The 19,569-nt window shown below is 38.9% G+C and overlaps 1 protein-coding gene across 3 annotated transcripts; it reads left to right on the plus strand.

Moving 5' to 3' along the window:
• The first annotated feature begins 9,063 nt into the window (after window positions 1–9,063).
• On the plus strand, window positions 9,064–19,569 carry LOC145997494 (uncharacterized). 3 transcript variants are annotated; one of them, XM_083134606.1, is made up of 4 exons: window positions 9,064–9,298; window positions 12,760–12,918; window positions 14,249–14,448; window positions 15,295–19,569. In XM_083134606.1, the coding sequence occupies exons 2-4, from the start codon at window positions 12,835–12,837 to the stop codon at window positions 15,761–15,763; spliced, it is 753 nt and encodes a 250-aa protein (XP_082990732.1). In that variant the 5' UTR covers window positions 9,064–9,298; window positions 12,760–12,834; the 3' UTR covers window positions 15,764–19,569. The 3 variants fall into 3 exon arrangements, with proteins under 3 accessions (XP_082990732.1, XP_082990730.1, XP_082990731.1); XM_083134604.1 differs by having other exon boundaries at window positions 9,064–9,287; XM_083134605.1 differs by lacking the exon at window positions 9,064–9,298 and adding an exon at window positions 10,012–10,146.

Raw genomic sequence — 19,569 nt, forward strand, 5'->3', positions numbered from 1 at the left:
AAAGTTGTTTGCCTTGATGGTGCTATCAGGCAGCATCATTCAAGAAAATGACAAGTAGAAAAAAGCTGCAGTGAAATAAATACGATTGAAAATCTCTCAAATTATATTATATTTATTTTCTTATATTTATAATATTACATTGTGTCTGTAGCAGACGTTGTCTGTTGAAGTACCTCAGGTACAACCTAATTTTTTGACAAATAATTATGTCAACTCTTCTGCTATGGAGTGGATTCTCCTAATTTTATTCATATATCTTAAGCCATTCTGTGACTGGAAGAAATCAGTATCAGATTTTCATTATTTAATTTTCATATTTAATTAGTCTTTCGGGTGGGGAGCGGGGTTCCGGATCCCCTAAATACGTCCTTCCTGCTCTCATTAAAGTAAGTTTCTGATTAATATTTTATGCATATTGAGAAGTAGTGTACATAAATCTTCTTTTTAATGTCCTTCCGAATATATTTTTCATTATCTAATTTTAGTACTTGATAAGTCTTTCTTTTTTTACGAAAAAATCCAACAGAAAGTAGTTCGTGTTTTGTCAAGGAAGAACATTATTTTTCTCCCAATTCTATATTTGAATCGCAGGATCCAAAAATTAAAAGGACAAATACCATCAAGCAAAAACAATGGATCCAGAACTGCTCTTTTTCCAATTCTTTCCAGCACTAACCGTGTGTAAATTTGTGATTTTGCTTACTTATAATTTTTTTCTATGCACCACCACATTCATGTATTCTGTGTAAGTTGTGCTCCGAGATGCTCTTCAATATGTGTTTTTCTCTTAAAAACAAGGGCGTTGAATGCTTTACAGTGTTGGAAATAGCAGACACTCGAAGTCTCATCCTGATGACGTACAGAGACCCTGCCGGGGCTGTAAACATGGGGGCTGAAGAAAAAGGCGAGTTATGACCAGACCTTCAAGAGCGGGGATGACTAGCGGTCTACGGAACTTACATTGGACTACGCTTCTTGAACTAGGCTTCAAATGGTTCCTTTCTGTTAATATTGAAGTATTGTCATTCTATTGTTGATATAAAAATCCAAAATTTGGGAGGGTGTTGGGGAGGGGTGTTAGGGGTGTGTAGATAAATCAGTGCCCTGTTCTGTGGCATAGGATGCGCTTCATAAGCGTTTCCAATTACAGTAAAGGCTTTGAAAGCGCAACTTGTGCAGGCACTCACTGAACCAGAAGGCGAAATCACCTCGCTCGTTCTTCATCGTGAACATGCAGGATTTGCTTGAGAATGATGATTTCAGGGAAAGGATCATGTTCAGTGACAAAGCTACCTTCCATATCAGTGGCAGTGTGAACAGACATTGAAGGTCAGGTGCTACACCGCTTCATCTTCTAAAAAGCCACAACTAATCGGACTACTTCTTCCCAAAATGTATTTAGACAAATGTCTTAATCAAAATTTGTATTTTCTGTTCAGGTAAATTCTTGAGTTGACAAAAAATCGTGCAATAATTTTAACGTAAAGATTGTCAATAAAAGGATTCATGTGGTCCCTTCGAACCGATACATCAAGTGGCTTAGGTTTAAGTTTAAAAGCATCGATGTACACTCCATTTGCGTCCATGCAGACAATAATCAGCGGCAGCTAATGACGTCATGATTTCTTAACCAATCGACGTCGAAACGGAAACTGGGGATTTCAGAACGTGCGATCAGGTCGCGCGCGACCTGCTTCTCTGACGTCACAGTGACGTATGCAAAGAGTGACTCTAGCGGGATTCCCTCCGTCGTCTGCGTGGACACAAATAAAACAGTTTCAATCCCGAGTGTAAAAATAAGAAAAATCCCCGCGCTCCGTCCGTAGAAATTACCACGCGATGACCTTGGGACACCGTAAGCTCTCTCCGCCTTCGTTCACATAGCTATTCCACAGCTTAAGTAGAAGGAGGAGGGGCCAAACGGTCAGAGTCCCCTGGCGGCGTTACGCCAAGAGAACAGGGTTTTTCTTTTTATTCTTTTTGGTTTTACGCATCTATCTCGAAACGAGTACAGCTGCCGTTCAAAATGTCAAAACAGACAGACAGCCAAAACCGGGAAATAAGTTATTTTCGTTTGATGAAGTGATTGTGAAGGTAAAGAGGAATACTATACTTCCATTAAGATAACATTTTCTCAATTGCAGTGACGTGCGGTGATGTCGACACTTAAGGTAGCAATCAGTGGCATGCTCAAGGAAGGTTGGTGTGGGTCATAATTTCTCCTTCTCCCCTTTAGGACCCAGTATTCCTAAAAGTAGAACGTCAAAGAAAGGAAAGGATTGCAAAGTGAAGAAGGACTACTGAAAAGAAGCACGCGTTAATCCCACCCACTTTCGAAAATCCAAAACATGTTGAATTGACTATTAAGCAAGAGATCCTGGGTCGAACCCCGACCTGGGCATGGGTGTTATTTGTGTTTGTCCCTTCATCAATTTTATCGTATCATCTTGACGATTAGCCAAAAGTGTAGGAAAAACGAAGAAAAACAAACCAAATCAAACTATCAACCAATGATTTGATTTGATTTATGCTACTTAGCGTCGCTAACACATTTGGTTAATCGCGAAGATGATACAATGCAATTAATGAAGAGACAAACACAAATAACACCCATGCCGAGGTCGATGTTCGAACCCGGAACTCCTGGTGTCATATCGTGCAGTGATAACCACTCCCCCGCGGTTGGTTGATTTGGTGTTTAAGTCCACTTTACGTACATAAAAGCTAATCGGGACTGGACCTACAGTTTAAAGTGGGATCCGAACCACTATGTGCCTCTACTGGGTACCGATCTGTGGCCACTTGCACTCCTCCACGGAGGTCAGCCGACAACAAGGATGAGTGGAAAGCTCTAACTATTCGGATACGTGGGTATCGATAAACCAAAGTGCATACTTACTCACTCGTACGTAAATTTTAATTGGATTTTTCAAACACCATATTTGTATATGGTTAACATTTTTCCAAAAAAATTGCATTGCTTGATTTCCCTAATTTCTCCATCTCACGATCTCGTTACTGAAGGATCCGGGCTCGAGCCCTGGCCTGTGAATGAGTGTTCCTTCATCCGTTTAATTTAATCAACATTCATCGTCATGGCAGAATTTAGGTAAAGTGATGGAAAAGCAACGCTAAAGAGAGGGGGGAAAATACAAATAATTTCCTCCCAGTGTATCTGCAGGGCACTGTGAAATCAGGAGTCCAGAGTTCTCTTGTTTATAATTGTCCCTCGTGACTTCCATAAGCTCATTAGCTAGTTATCGTGATTAAATCTATACAGCTAGAAAAAGTGATGGGAGGTGGCAAAAATTCAATATATTAGAGGAGATAAACAGGTAACAAAAAACACTTTTTTCTACTTTCTTCAATGATATTCCTTTGGCTTTTAGAGTTCTGGGACACATTTTTCATTCCAAATTATTTCATTATTCACTGCAGAGTACAACACACAGGAACAAGAATGCACGCTCGTCACGGGTTCGAATCCCAGACTGAATTGTTCTTTGTGAGGTCCCTTCATCAATTTCATTATATCATCACTCATCCATTTTTGCGATAACCAAATGTGGCAGAAAGGTGAAGTAAAATAAACCAAACCAACAACAACAATTAGAACGCACGTTTTCTTGCCCAATTAATACATCAATATTTGTGACTGTTTAGCTTACCCATTTTTTTTATGGAGGTCAAATTATTAGTATATTTAAATGAAACACTACTAAAACGAGAGCGAGAGAGAGCGTGAGCAAATATTTGGTATTCCATATTTGAAAAGAAGAGAAAAGAAACCATAACATTTTTGTCTGCACATAATAGAAGTAAAACTACATCCCATATTATACATATATATTGTACAACATTTAAGAGATTGTGTAAATACAGAGAACAGAAATACTGCAGAAAATTTTCCCCCGAGTTCTTTAGAGGATTTACAAAGGAATCGAAGGGAAACCAATCCCCTATCTGTCCTATAGGAGATAGACTGGAGGTCCTGAAACCACGGGCTTTCAACCATTGGAGCAGGGGGCGAGGGGGCAGTTGTAAGCTGTACAAATTTTCACTCTTCACTGCAAACAAATTATACAAAATAGTTTTACCTAATGCCAAGGTAGGCTGATGACAGTGCCAGGGGGGGCTGACGGCAGTTTCAGGGGGGCAGAAATCTTCTCTTTCCCTTCGGGCGGTTGTGTATACCTGAAACTGGTAAGGCGGAAGAAGATAGTCAGCTGATCACATCGAGGGACGAGAAGTCCGTGGAAAGAAGTGTTGCATATGAACTGAGGCTTCAAGGCCATAAATACATGTGATTTGAAAATAATTAGAGATGTGAGATTGATTGATCATCTATCTCTGCTAGAGTAGCTACTCCTCAGTGCACGTCACTGCTCGATTGCCATCAGTAAAGGCGGTTATGATATAATTCGCCGTCTTCAGGTCCGGATTTTTTATTTTTACTCTTTTTGAAGCGTTTTTCTTTTGTGGCTGGATGCCCGAAAGCGAAACGCTCTTATTGTCACGTGCCCCTGTGTCGGAGTGGTTAGCACATCACGCTACGACTAGCATCCCGGGTTCGGCCTGGACATAGGTGTTTGTGAGTGTCCATTTCATTATATCATCATTCAATTCCAGTGTTCGCAAATTAGCCGAAAGTGACACAAAAAGGGAAGTAAGTAAAATAAACTAAATCTAATCAAATCACCTGGCCATTGGTAACACATTGTAAATTCTCCTATAGAACAGAGAAGTAATGCCAAATGACCATTCCGATTGGTTGATTTGGTGTTTCAAGTCCACTTCATGCATAGTAGGCTAAGCAGTGTGGTATTAAGAAATTTCCAGTGGCGTGAAATTCTACCGACTGTCTAGGGACAGCATGAAATAATGACTTTGTGCCATATAACATTTCCCCTCATGGCTAAAATTTATCAAGCAGATAGGGGGACTCAAGTAACCAGAGGGGGAAATCCCCCACCCCCCTACAAATACCACCCTGATAGTAAGGCTAATCGGAACTCGACCTACAGTTTAAAGTGGGATCCAAACCAGTGCCTCTACAGGGTATCCAACCCGGGACCCCTTGATTACAATGCGGCGACGAGACCTTACGTCGAATATTTAAAAGATTTGTCAGGAGAATAACTTTGTCCTACACAGTGACAGATTAAGGTGGGTGCTATTGATGCTGCAGCATTAGGCCCATTCCTGAAATAGGCCCAGATGAATACAGACGAGAATTTTCCGAAAACTGAACAGTTTTCTTTTGCTATATTACACAGAAAATAAATCTTAGAATGAAATTTGGAGCCCCAATTTCGGACGCCTAGACACAGCGTTACTTATTATACAGCATCAGGCCCAATTTCGTTTTATTCCGGCATTGGTCCTAAACAATTCTAACCAATAAAAATAACACTTTCTGTTCCTTTTTAACTTGAAAAAACGATGCCCATTTCTGGAGAGTCGACGGTTCCCTACGCCCATGGCTGCACGATATACCCCATCGAGAAAACGGCCAACGCCGCCAACTGATACGTGTCTCTTGTCACCTGTCGCGTGTCCCCTCACTGAAAGTAATCAATTCAGTCACTAGACCAGCCGCAGTCAGGATGGAAGGCGACATGATACGTCCTACACGCTCACAGCCTCTCTCTCTCTCTCTCTCTCTCTCTCTCTCTCTCTCTATCTCTATCTCCCAACGGATTTGGGACACATTACATAAGGAACGCGTGACTCACGAGGATTTCCAAAAACCGTTTCCCTTTCAGAAAACCCAAGGACTTTCAAAAGCGTGCGTAACGGGGTTTTATCTGCTGTCGCTTCACGGAGGCAGAAGGACTCAACGTAAACAAGGCGGGAAACGTGAGTAGCTTTATTTTTGGTTGTCTACAATGCTCCGAGGACCTTTCCGATGGTGCAATGGCAACGCTGTCGCCTTGTGATGAAGAGGTTCTGGGTAGTCACTTTAAACTGTAGGTCCAGTCCCGATTAATCTACCTGTGGCCAGGGAAAGGGTCCCTCTCCCTTCTATCTTGTATACATTTGTTGTTATTAATGACATTTCTAGGGCTGAGCCGATAGACCACTTAAAAATTGTAATAATTAATATGGATTAATATTAGTGTTTAAGTATTATGCTCTAATTATACGCATCAATTTACCAGGATTTTTGCTAAAAAAATATTTTAGAATCGATCATAATATTAAATTACATGTTACGTTAATACGAAATTCAGTTTCTTTTTAACACAAAACTGGTGCAAAATAAAAATGAACTTCGAATTTTGTATAATTTCCTGGATATAGACTCCTCCAAACGAAAGTGTCTTCTCGTCTATGTTGGGCTATAATAATATTGCTATTACGGAATTTAGTTGCCGAACGTGAGGGGAGAAAATTATTGTCTACAAATGATGGCCGATTCAACTCACTCGCAATTCAAGATTCGCGCTTTTATTTAGAAAGTTTTGGGTTTAATCCAGTGCCCGATTCCCCCCCCCCTTTTTCATTCCGTACAGACAACTTCGTTCCCGTTCTGCTTCGGTTGACAAGCCTGCTAAGAATTCTCACTCTCCCCCCTCCTTTGCATTGTCTTCCCGGTTTCCTCTATTACTTTCTCTCGTTCTTCCATTCCTCGTTTCTTTCTTTATTCAGTTTCTCTTCCTCCCTTTCTTTCGCCGAATCTCTCTCTCTGTCCTTTTCCATGGATTTATTCATGTGCTTGTTTTTCTACACTTGGGTTAGGAAGGTTTAGATTAGAACATTCTATCCCAGTGACGTAGCGGCCTCCGCAATGTTCTCTCTGTGCTCCTGATAACCCCAGAAATTCAACAGATGGGCTAATGGGAACTGGACTTACAGTTTAAAGTGGGATCCAAACCGGTCAGGGTGTGCTCATGGGGGAGGGGTACCCCCACCTTTAGCCTAGTACTTCTAAAAACGAACGTCAAAGATTGCAAAATGACGGCTGACTACTAAAAATAATAAATGTAACCCCCCTCCGCCTTTTCAAAATTCTTTGCACGCCGCTGCCACCGGGCATCGAACCCGGTACCCCTTGATTAGGCGTTCAACTCCGTCGAGAAACAACAGTTGTTGTAGTTAGTAGGATACTGGATGGTAGGTGCCGTTGTTTTGGATTACTCTGATTGGTTTGTTTTATTTTACTTTGCTTTTCTGTCACTTTCGGCTAATCACAAGGATGAACATGACTGATGATGTGATAAAGGGCCACTCACACAGGTCAAAACCAGGGCGCCGACTTGTCAAAAATATTGGGGGGGGGGGCCTTTGATCACTGAAATAAATGAATGAATGACTCACTCACTCCCTTTTTTAAAAATAAAAATTACGTCTTCGTATAGCAGTTTTTAAGCAGCTATTATATTCCTCATGCAAATTAAATGTAACATGAAAAACGTTTAGAAAATGTTTGAAAGTCTTTTTATGTCTAATATGTCTGCTCATTTGTTTCTTTAGATATCAATTAACATTTTTATTGAAAAGTAGGCTATGTATTTACATTAAGAGGCCAACCTAACAGTTTTATGCCGGCCTCGGTAGCCGAGCCTGTTGGGTGGTCGTCTCAACTAGCTTTGATCCGGAGGCCTCGGGTTCGAGTCCCGGCGAGAGCATGGGTGTGTTTTAATGTCCGCAACAGAATTGTAAAGAAGTGACAGGTGCAAATAACCTTAGTGTTGACGTATCCATAAAAATAACGAATATTTTCAATATTTAACAGTTTTATTTAATTATTTATATAAATGCTAACACAAATCGCAGGAAAATAGTTTTACTTTTTTGTTCTTGCTACAATATTTTACTTCTTAAATTTAATTTTGCAATAATATAAAAACATAGCGCGCCGTGCTTTAGCAATAATGCATTTGATCATAGCCGTTCCCGCTTTCGCAATAGAGACCTTTCATAAGCTTTCCTTGCGTACTTTACTGCAAGCCAGTGTTAAATTAAAGACTTTAGAATTATTTTTCCCTTATTCTTTGGACTAGAGGAAGAGATTTCGAGGATAACTAAATATCCTACATATCAATATTGCCTGAAAGTTGTGTTTACGACCGCAAATTGTTCAGAATGCACTAAACAACATACTGGTATAATTGTCATATCACCTCGTTATTTTGAAACACTTTTTAGTAAAAATGTTAACAATACTCATAATTATATACTTAGTATATAGTAATAAGTCATGTGTTTTGCTGTCTCCGTTCATACCCCCTCCCCAAAGTTGATGGTTTAGTGGTCTCAGCCCCCCAAAGTTGATGGTCTAGAACATTTCAAATGTGTATTTAAAGTTAAGTTCATGTGGCACAATACAGACTAAACTTTACAAGAGAAGCAAAATAATACATTAGATCCTCTTAAGCAAAGTTATTTGAGGGGCTCTGCCCCAACATCATTAACATTGCCCCCCCACCCCCAAGCCCCATGGAGTCGGTGCCTATGGTCAGAACACTTCACCGGCTCTCTTCGATTACTGTATCAATAGTGAGTTACTTATTGTACGACGCTTTTCCTCTTTTTCCTTTGTTTCATTCTGTCGGTATTTCTCTACCTCTTTCTACCTTCTTTTTCTCTTTTTGACTCTTTTCCTTTGTTTTATTATTTCAGATTCCTCCTCTATCTCTTTCTACATTATTATTTTTGCCTCTCTATTTCTTTTCTTACTCTTTGTATCTTCTTTTCTATGCCCTTTTCTCTTTTTCTATGTTTATCTCTTTACATCTTTATTTATCTCTCTGTATTTTTATTTCTCTATCATTTCTCTCTCGACTGGAGAGCAGAAAGAGTAAGGAAATGGAGAGAAAGATAGATGGAAAGAGACAAAGAGAAGAAATAAGGTTTCTTCGAGAATGAGAGAGGAGGGGTTGCAAACTTTCCTGTTTTTCCTCGACTACGCGATTCTTCCTCCTTCCTTGCCATGAACACACAGGACACATGCTTTGCGGTGTTCGCGTTCGTCTCGCTGAGTAACAAGTTTACGGGGAAACCCAATTTCGAGAAGGAAGGAAATCCCTATGAGCTTTGCCGAGGCGCGTCACAGTCGAAGTCATCTGATGTATCGAATCGTCGCTGCTCGAAGCACATGCGGTGATATGCACGGCTTGGTGGGTTATGGTGGGAGCATGTTGGGATTATTTGAAATGTCCTGTGGTTTAAATGGATGTTGTCGGATTTGTGCGCGAAGTGAAAAAGTGTGCGTTCCAATATTCGAAGAAGAAGGAAAGAAGAGACAGTTACTACTGAAGATAAAGACTTGCTTACAGATTACAGTGAGTACTCGGTAGGGGGCATGGAATGAGATCCTTTCAATATTTCTCTTAACGCGTATAATAATAATTATTTTGTAATACAATAAACTTGACCCCAGAACGAGTATACTGATGTGTATCTATTCTATTTTCGCAGGTAACATTTTACCGTTCTTCCTTTCCGAGAAAGTGAAGTTCATGGGGAGTCCCGCATGTGGTAAATACCGGTACACGGCATGTTTTTAGAGCTAAAATATCCGAGAAAATACATTAATCGGCCCAAGTTCCTTTTGTTTTATTGCAATTTCATCATGTTACGAATGGAATTTTTACATGGTTCGATTTCAATGTACGTCTGTTAACACATACTGCGGAGATTTAGCGATCAAGGCTCGGGTACCCTTTTCTACACCCTCGATTTTTCGCACATTTCACATATTATCGTTACGAAAATTAGTTCTTCATAACATACGATGTTTCTAAATAGCGCGGAAAGTAATTTTTTAAGATCTACGTGCTATAAAACTTACGTTTTTCAATATTTACATTCCTTATGTAACGTCGAAACGGTTTTGCAGCGATTTGATCATGGCGAATCTTGGATTCATGTCACAGGCGCAGGTCTGAATATTTTCTTCTTCTTCTTATGTTTGACTTCTGCAATGGGATAATTTGCATTTTTATTTTTATCATGGAACGACGGGGTAGGGCAATATTGTGTGGAAAAGGACAAAAAAGACGAGGGTGGCGACTTATTGCATACGTCTGACTGCACTTAACGACTTTGGACAAAAAAGACGACTTATTGCATACGACTGACTGCACTTAACGACTTTTAGTTTCAACTTCCACCTGCAATGCCTGGCCTTGGGGAAAAGAGGTAAGTTAACTTCTCAGCTTTACTTTCAGCATTAAATTTGGCTAATTTTTGTTTCTTCATGAGTCAATGCGACAAAAGTGAGAAATAGTGTTGGGGGCAGGTGACACCGGCTAATTTTTAATGCCTTGGTAAATGTGCGATAACGCCCGGAAACCTTTCACTCGTAGCCCCAAAAACCATCCACGGATAGCCCCACAAACCATTCACACAAGGTTAGGTTAGGCCTGTTAGGTTAGGTTCCATTAGCACTCAATTCACCCATAAATTCATCGAAAAAAGAAGGCGCGGCGAACATAGTTAAAAATACGTCCGAACTATTGCAAACGACAAAATCGCCACTTCAAACGGCTGTAGAGTCGTAAATACTTCTTTCCGCGCTCCAATGTTTTTTTATTCAGAAATAGGATCACATAACCTTCATAATGAAAGAAAAAAAAATTCAAAATTCGAGGGTGTAGAATAGGGTACCCGACCCGCGATCAAAATTCGATCCCCAGTGGAAGCACATTGCTCCCACTTTAGGTCCAGTCACGATTAGCCTATTTGAGCATAAGGTAACAGTTTCATAGATCGGAGACACATTAAAATCGGATATTTTGTATTTCGCATGGTTCGTACTTGCCAATTTGTGTATTGCGGAACATAGTTCAAGGTGCTATTATGCATTTTACACGAAAACAAACTCAATTTTTCACATTCTGGGTGTTTTTTTTATTCCTTTCTTCGCTTCCGCAACACACAATATGGCGGGCACATCTTGACTCACCTTGTGGGTATACAGTGTTTCAACATTCTGCACCGAAAAATACCTACTATCGTGTTTGTCACTGGTGGAAATTATACATTATGCATGGCTAGCTGACGTATAGCCCCACGAACCATTCACAGATAACCCTACGACCGATAGCTCCACGAACTATTTCCGATAAGGTTAGGTTAGGTTTGGTTACGTTAGGCAAGCATAGTAAAAAAGGGGAGAATGAAACACTGACAGGGGCTTACGTCATCAAACGTATGCAGCATCCGGTTGAAAAATACATATTTTCCGGTCAAATATATTCCACGATGAAAGAAAATACCTCGACAAACGTTGTAAACCTTGGAGAAACTCATTTCTGTAAGTAGTTTCTTCTGTAAAATTGAAGAAATGTGTCTCCGATGTATGAAACTGTTACCGAGCATAAAGTGAACAAAAAAAACTTTTACCTGTACTCTCCTGGGATATTCGTTTATGCCCATAAATGCTTAGAAATGATTTGTATAGGGGGGCGGTCCTGTTTTGCAGGTGACTACACAGCTTTTTTAAATCCTGCATAATGCATTCACATTTATTCAATCTTATTATTTACCCTACTTATTTCTATTTTTTTCTAGAGAATCAAAGTAACCAATTTAATCCAACATCGAGGTCGCAACCCTTGCTGTCGATAAGATCTCTCAAGATTTTCTTACATTTTACCATCTTGTCTATGGTAAATATTTCTGGTATGACTTGAGATGACCGGACCCCTCTCCGATTTTCTTCATATTTGACATACTGACTAATTGAGGCCTCCTAATCACGAATCTGAAGTTAAAATTTGTCGGTGACGTCTAGAAATTGCAAACCATTGACTCTAGCCCCACGGACCATTGGCATGTGGTTAGGTTAGGCAAACATAGTTAAAATTTGGTGTCGTGGTTGTATCAGGATCTAGAAATTGGAAATAATTGCGAACCATTGATGCTAGTCCCACAAACCATTAGCGCGTGGTTAGGTTAGTTCGGGTAGGTTAGGTAAACATAATTAAAATTTGGTGTCGTGGTATTATCAGGAATATATTTATTTGGTTGTGAAACAAAAAAAAATTGCGAAAATCGACAGTTTCCATTCCGAAAACTAACGCCTTATTTTTGCTTATTTTGCAATTTCTAGACGTTTCTGACAAATTTTAACTTCAGATTCGTGATTAGGAGGCCTCAATTAGTCAGTATGTCAAATATGAAGAAAATCGGAGAGGGGTCAGGTCATCTCAAGTCGTTCCATATTTCTGACTTTGTCGAATGAATCTATTTCTTCGACCACTGGACCTTGACATGAAGGTGTCATTTGTCACAATGTCACCTAGCTGCTAAAGTTGAAAACATTTGTCACGAAATAAGATCTCAATTTTAAGAAAAAATACCAATGTATGAAAGACATAACCATTATAAAATATAAAATTATTGACATTTTCAGTTTGTTTCCAAACCCTGGCAGTTAGACAACTATTTTTTCACAACAATGCCATTTTTGTTGTCAAAAAGATTGTGAATATTTGTTCATAGAAAGATGCCTTTCAAACATTACTAAATCATTCATTCAGTGTGGGACAAGTAAAATATGTTATATAAAAACAAATATTACTCTTTTTGGAAGTTACAAGTTGTAGTCATTACAGTGAGTTCCTTTTTCTTCTCAAAAGTTACATGAAATTAAGTGAGTTTCAAATAAGTTTAAATAGTCTACATACCTGCGTGTTTTAAAAGGTTTAAAAGATTAAAAAAGAAATTGTAGTAAGGATAGGCTGGTATGAATTTTTTGCCAATACTAATCCATTACCAATAACTGATGTGTCCCGTCCCTCCTTCCAGATAAAAGAGGATGACCAGCTACCCAAGAAGGTGTGCGAGCTGTGCATAGCGCGTCTGGAGGCGTCGTTTGAGTTCATGGAGGAATGCTTGAAGGGGCAGATGGAGCTGCACAGCCAGCTGCAGAGGATCTCTACGACCGTCAAGTGCGAAGACTCGCAGGTGAGTGGCTTGAAGGAACAGCTGTGCCTGCTCTGGTACCCTGTTGACATTGAAAGAGTCGTTTTTCCCATTCACCACTTCCCTCGCATCTGAACATGGAATTCCTAGAAGCATTAGGGCAATGACCTTCCATGTGTGACAGGTATAGCAGCAAAAGCTATAACGTGCCATTGGCCAGCCTTTTGCCCTGCAACCCTTCTCGTTCTCGGGAGAACTGAAACACACCCATTCATTCTCGTTGCTTCACAGCTTTATCCTGGGAAGTCAGGGAGTGGAGGAATTTTGTACTAGCCAGGATTTAGAAATAAGAATGAATTCTACTTGTTTCTTGAGTGATATTTTTTTTATAAAAAAAGTTTATGTAGCTTAATTTGCTTATTTTGTACCAGGGTGGTTAAAAATCATTTCTAAAAAAAAGTCAATGAAATTGAGCCTCAAAGAGTAAAAATACATATTGGAACATTAGGAGACTGCTCCCACGAATAACTCGTAAAACTCTTGTCTTGGTTCCACGACAAGTAATGCAACATAATACAAGGCTGTTTTCCAAATTCAGCACAGACAACAGATCACTGAGTTTGCATGTGGAAAGTTCTTATGATATGCAGCATAACACACTATGAACAAAAACATAAGGGGTAGAAGAACACAGCATGCTCGGTGCATGGCACCTGAAATTTTTCATGAGGTGGCATTACGTTTTTTAAAATAATGAGTACAGTATGTGCTTTTAATGTTTGTGTGTTTTCTGTACTGTGTGTATCATTATATCAAAATAAAAGCAGCCATTTTAAAGTTTTGCACTTTTTCTAGTCGAATTTTAAAATCTCCAGTGATACATACGGTAGAGTATTGCTGTTTCCAGTTGAGGCCACTCTGGTGGAAGAATTAATTACTGTTAATCGAATCTGGTATTAATTAATAAATTAAATGTTTTAAGATCATATTTCGTAGCTTCCTTAGATTGCAATTTTAAGAAAAATAAAGCTCCTCAGGCAAAGGTGCTGGTGCCTGAATTCTTTTTAGTTTTGTCTTCCCCTGACCTTAAACCTGAAAGACTAATGTGTATACCTGTACATACCGAGCCAGAAAACATGTAAGCACCTTTGTGCATGTTTACAAAAATTATAAACTCAGATTATAAACAAAATCAATGCAAAATGGGTGTTTGTGACATGGGGAGGATATTGTCATGCAATTTCTACAATGCCAGATAAAATTGGTTATTGCGATGAAAAAAAATTAAGCACGTGCAGTGCGTTGTCATGAAGGAATGTTGTATCTGTTGTCGCTACGGGTAATTTCATCTCGGTCCAACCTTACTTTTCAGACTGGAGTGAAGATGGAGGATGCAGACAGCAGGGACCAGCTGGAGATCCTGGACTTGACCGAGAGCGGAGCGGCCGTGCTGGAATCTCTGAGAGGCCATCGGGCAAAGTGGCCACCGAGCGAAGGTGGGGACAAAGACGTCTCTTCCAGCATGTCGCCAGAATCCTGTGCACCCCAGGAGAACCCTGTATCCCACAGGAGGTAAGCTAAAGGGTTTGTACATGCTTTGAAACTTGATAATTAATAATAATAGTAATGATAAGTTATTTAAAGCAAAGAAACATCAATGCAATATAACAATGTCACGGGTTTGTCATGAAGACTGAAGGGATTCACATTTGTTCATGGTCTTTCATAATTATATATACTTCTCATACCATTTAATATTTACTTTAAACTGTAGGTCCAGTCCCAATTAACCTTACTGTGCACAAACTCAATCAATCAAAACCAACCCCTTTTCCTCGGGAGCCGGAAAGCCCTGAATCCAAGTAAGATAAAGCTACACATTTTGAAATGTGATCTTAAAACATCTAATTTATTAATTAATACAAGATTGGATTAAAAGTAATTAATTTTTGTGCTGGAGTGGTCTTCCTACATGTACACGTCTCTACTGCTAACAGCAATACATTCTGCCATTGCTGCAGATTTTAAAATTTGACTAACAACATTGCAAAAATTTATAATTGCATGATTATTATTCTGATTTAATGATACATGCGACACAGAAAACACACAGACATTAAAAAATACATACTGTGCTTGTTATTTTCATTAAAAAAAGGTAATGGAAATTTCCATACTTGAAAGTATAAAAAACAGAGCTGAATTTGAAAATTCAGGTGCCATGGCAACTGGGTGCCCTGAATTTTTCTGTTCTTCTGTATGGCATGTTTCAAAACAGAGAGTAAACTTGCATGCTTAATAAGCACCAAACTGTGGTGCACAAAGGCGTTTGATTTTAACAGCACCGAAAAATATTATCCACCCTTTGAAAGCATGAAAGTGTATAATCTCATATACTGTTCTTTCCATCATGATTAGGTTTTGCCGCGGGGCACATTGCGAAGAGTGCGAGATTGCTCAGTTTGGTGGTTTGCCACTGTTGGTCGAAGTGATCGAAAGAAGCGCCAGTCACAACAGGAGTTTGGCAGCAGCCGGCGACCAGAGTAAAGTCAGGTCGGAAGCGGAAACGAGCGGCCTGCAGCAACACTGCGGTGCAGGAGCGATAGCTGGGAGGAAGGAAGTGTCGTGCGAGTTCTGCGGAAAGACTCTGACCCACATGGGAGATCTCAACAAGCATCGCCGCAGGCACACGGGCGAGCGTCCGTATGCCTGCGAGTTCTGCGGAAAGCGATTCAGCCACACTAGCAACCTGCTTCGACATCGTAAAGTCCACACGGGCGAGAAACCTTTCTCTTGCCAGACGTGCGGAAAGGCATTCAGTCGGAAAGACAAGCTTGTTAGCCACAACAAGGGGTCGAGGTGCAGCCCTGCTACGTCAGCTGATTGATGATGGTGGTGCTAATTGCTAATTTTTGAATCAAAATATTTTGCTATGGTCCACGAGGTATAACTAGCATCTTCTCAAAATTTTCAACGTAACACCCACAACTTGCACCAATCAGTTTTAGTCTTTGCTTCAGAGGCAAGATCTCATTGGCTCTGCTGCTGGTGGACTTGGCAGTGGCATGAAGAAGAGAGAATTATACCTCACGATCTATAGAATATGGTAAATTATATTTCACATTACAGTCATAGTATTGCAAGGTAGCCAAGTGCAACACACAGAACAAGGTGTTCATAAAGTCTCAGTTTTGTGAAAAAATAAAAATAACTGGGTTCCAGTTATCTATATATATATGTGTGTGTGTGTGTATTTATTTTTTCGGTTTCAGATGTGAAAATTTGTGGTCATGCTTATTCCGTTTTACAAATGTAAAAGCAATTACTACAGAGAATTTCAGATACTGAAAATATTGGGAAATCCTGAGCATCACACACTCCTTTTTTTTCTATCGAACAAAGCTGAGAGGAACATTATTAACACCCTGTGGATAGATTTTCTGGCTACAAGAAGTTGTAAAAATAATTATTTTGTTGAACGTATTGTACTGTAGATATTTTGGGAAATGGGAGATGCAGTAGTTATTAAATACAGAGAACTTAGTCCTTGTGTTTTCCGCAATGCTGTTTTTAGTTGTTCTGTTGATTACAGTGTCCACTGCCATCGTCCTCTTTGGAAGTTGTTGCATTGAAACTTTGTCAAAGGTGACGTCTAATTTTCTCTTCACATCAGTACTCTTCACTTGAATACAGAATTCAGAAGGGAATGCAATATGGGTAATTTCCTACTTGTCTCTGGAAATCTCTCCTTCAAGCAGGGACAAAAAACCCTCTTTCTGCTCTTCACGAGGAGACCTAAGTTATTTTAAAATGACCTAAAAATATTTTTCCATCTTGAAATGAAAGTGATTTTTCTATGAATTACAAGAGAGTAGTTGAATAATTTAATAAAACCCATTGTTTCATGATTGAAACTACCTTTTTATTTTTACTTAAAGGTTACATAAAATACGCAAGAAGGTTTTTCTGTGTTATTCAATTCTGTTCAGAGTGGGTCTTGCACGATTTGCATACATCAGATTATATATTTTTTTTATTTTTGTTCTTACTAATTTTACTTTAAAACGTCAAAGTATTTTAAGTTTGCTGGAGGAAAAATAAATTTACCACAATTAATTGTTTAATGCATTGATGATATTTCCGATTAACGACGTACGTGCTAAAAAGGTCATGTTAGGAAACTTAAATATCAAAAGCATTTAAAATTCATGAAACAACAGGGAAGGAGCAAAAAGAAACCTAAAAATTACAAAAAAAAAAAAAAACGGAAAATGCAAAATAAGAACAAATGTTTCCTGATTCTAAGAGAACTGCCATCAGTTTAGCCTTGTCTCGAAGGTCTAGAATACAAGATGCCCTACTCGTCACATTCTGATGCCAGGAGAGAGATTATATGCAAAAGGTTCTACTGAGAATGGTGTCTGTGGTCACTGAAATTAATGGAACAACTAAAAACAGATTCAAATTTGATTTCCTTGCATTTATTTTTAACCTTCAAAAATAAACTTTTGCTCATTGGCAATTAAGAAAAAAATGATTGAGATTGTCACACAATTTGAGTGTTTATTTTTCATCTTTTAAGACTACTGTGATTTCTAATACCTTAGTGGAAGAAAGAGCTTTATTTTCTGAAGCACCGAGAAAATTGTGTAATTTATATCTGTGCATATGTAGATTGAGGTGAAGCATCACATTTATACGTGCTAACGCTGAACACTCGTATGTATTTGAATCTGTTTGGTTGTGATTAGAAACACTTTTGTTGTAAAAGACTGTGGAAGTCTTCCCTTGCTTTTTCAGTTCTTGATGGAATGAATTTTGTTGTGCTGATGACTTGGAGTTGAAATACGTAATCTCCGACTTGCCTTCCAGTTGTATGTTTATAAGAAAGAATGAATTAAGGTTTCTAGTGAATATAAAAAATATTTATGATGATAGGTGCATGATTCATGGTTACTTGAATACGTAAATATATTTTCATGTGATGCTAAAAGATGACTTGCATTTGAACTAACCACTGTGCCATATTGGAATATTGTTATAGATATATATATATATTATATAGAATAGGTTTTGTACAAGAGTCTGTGCCGTGCCTCTTTGAGCAGATCTTTTCTATCTTTGCTACCCTTTTGGGGATATTTTTTAAAGAAATGAGGAGAAAATAGATTTGAGTTAGTATTTTCCAGTGAAGATTGTTCTTTTCTTTGTATACTGTTTAATAATTCCGTGACATGTAGCATAACAAAAGGGCATCATATATTGTAGTGTTTTTTGTGATTTATACATAAAACGTATTTTTTTATATATACCTTTTGTCTCTTGTGGCGATTCTCAGTTCTCGAAGAAGGTCCTTTGTGTTTGTGTTTATTCGTTGACATTTGGTTTAACATACTTGTGCATAATGTGTTCCTGAAATAATATGGTGACATGGACCAAATGTTTCAGTCAGAGATGACATGGTGGAAAAAGCACCTCAATCATGATGTCATTCTGAACCATTAGATTTCTTAAAAGTTGCAAATATGAGGAAATACCAGTTCCAGAATGTGTTTCATGTTTCTCATTCTCATTTCAAGTGTCCACTTGCCCAGCACCTCAGTTCACAGAATTTTGTATTTTGGAGGCTCTTAGATCTTTTCTTCTCGGAATGTAAGAAGGTCATCACGGCTTCGTCAGGCGTGAACTGAATACGTAAATATATTTTGTTCACGCCTGACGAAGCCACCAGACGAGTGGCGAAATCGATCGCTGGAAAAAAAATTTACGTGGAGAAATGAATAATAAGTGTATTAGAGTTAATTACCTATCTCCGCGTAACCACCAAACTGATATCTTTAGATACAATGTAAAACACACAAAGTGAATATTTTGTGTCTCAAAAGTTCACATGAACAAGAAAATGGAAGCAGAGTGCAACCTGACAGCCTGAGTGGCCTAGCATGCACGTTCACAATTTCAGCCCAAAGTTCCAAGTTCAGTTGTGATTTTTTTTTATTTATTCTGTAATTGTTTGAATTTATCGCAGTTAAGGAAGCTCCCACCAGTTCCTCCTTTTTGGTCTCTTGGGGGTCTCAAAGCTGCCTAACTGAAAGGCAGTGCAGTTTTTTTTTTACAAATTTTGCCAAGACAGTATGACATTTACTAAAAAAGGGAGGTTTTTTTTTCTGTAATGGAGAATTCACACCGAAGCGACAGGTTTGGGAACGAGCAATGAACAGCAACATAGCGGCATAGGAGGATGCACAAGCCTGCATTCAATTGGGGAAATTCTCAAGCTACGTGTTTTGCTTGTCGCGTCGGTGTGAAATCTCTCCAAGAGCTGAAAAAGTCACCACTCCCACCTCATTTTTCCTTGTGGGCCTTATCACGTGGAAAGTCTCCTGAAAACTGAGAATCAAGTGGAAACAATCGTCCAGCATCACAAGGCCAGAATTGTTCCGTCACTAATGTAATACACGTCCTTGCGTAAGTCAAATTAGAATGCTGTACGGTATATTGCTGTTAAATTGTTTGTTATACCAGGTAAACTGAAGTTAATGCAGCATTAGAAATATTATGAAGAAAGTATTTTGAATTTTCCTAAAAATTGTTCCTTGTTCATTGGAGTTTATTGTACTTGAAATCTTGTATCTCTTGTTTGTTATCAATGAATGCTTTATTGTCTTTGCCATAAAACTTTGGATGCATCTA

The sequence above is a fragment of the Lepisma saccharinum genome, chromosome 13 (genome assembly GCF_977018435.1).
Source record: "Lepisma saccharinum chromosome 13, izLepSacc3.1, whole genome shotgun sequence".
Lineage (NCBI taxonomy): Eukaryota > Metazoa > Arthropoda > Insecta > Zygentoma > Lepismatidae > Lepisma > Lepisma saccharinum.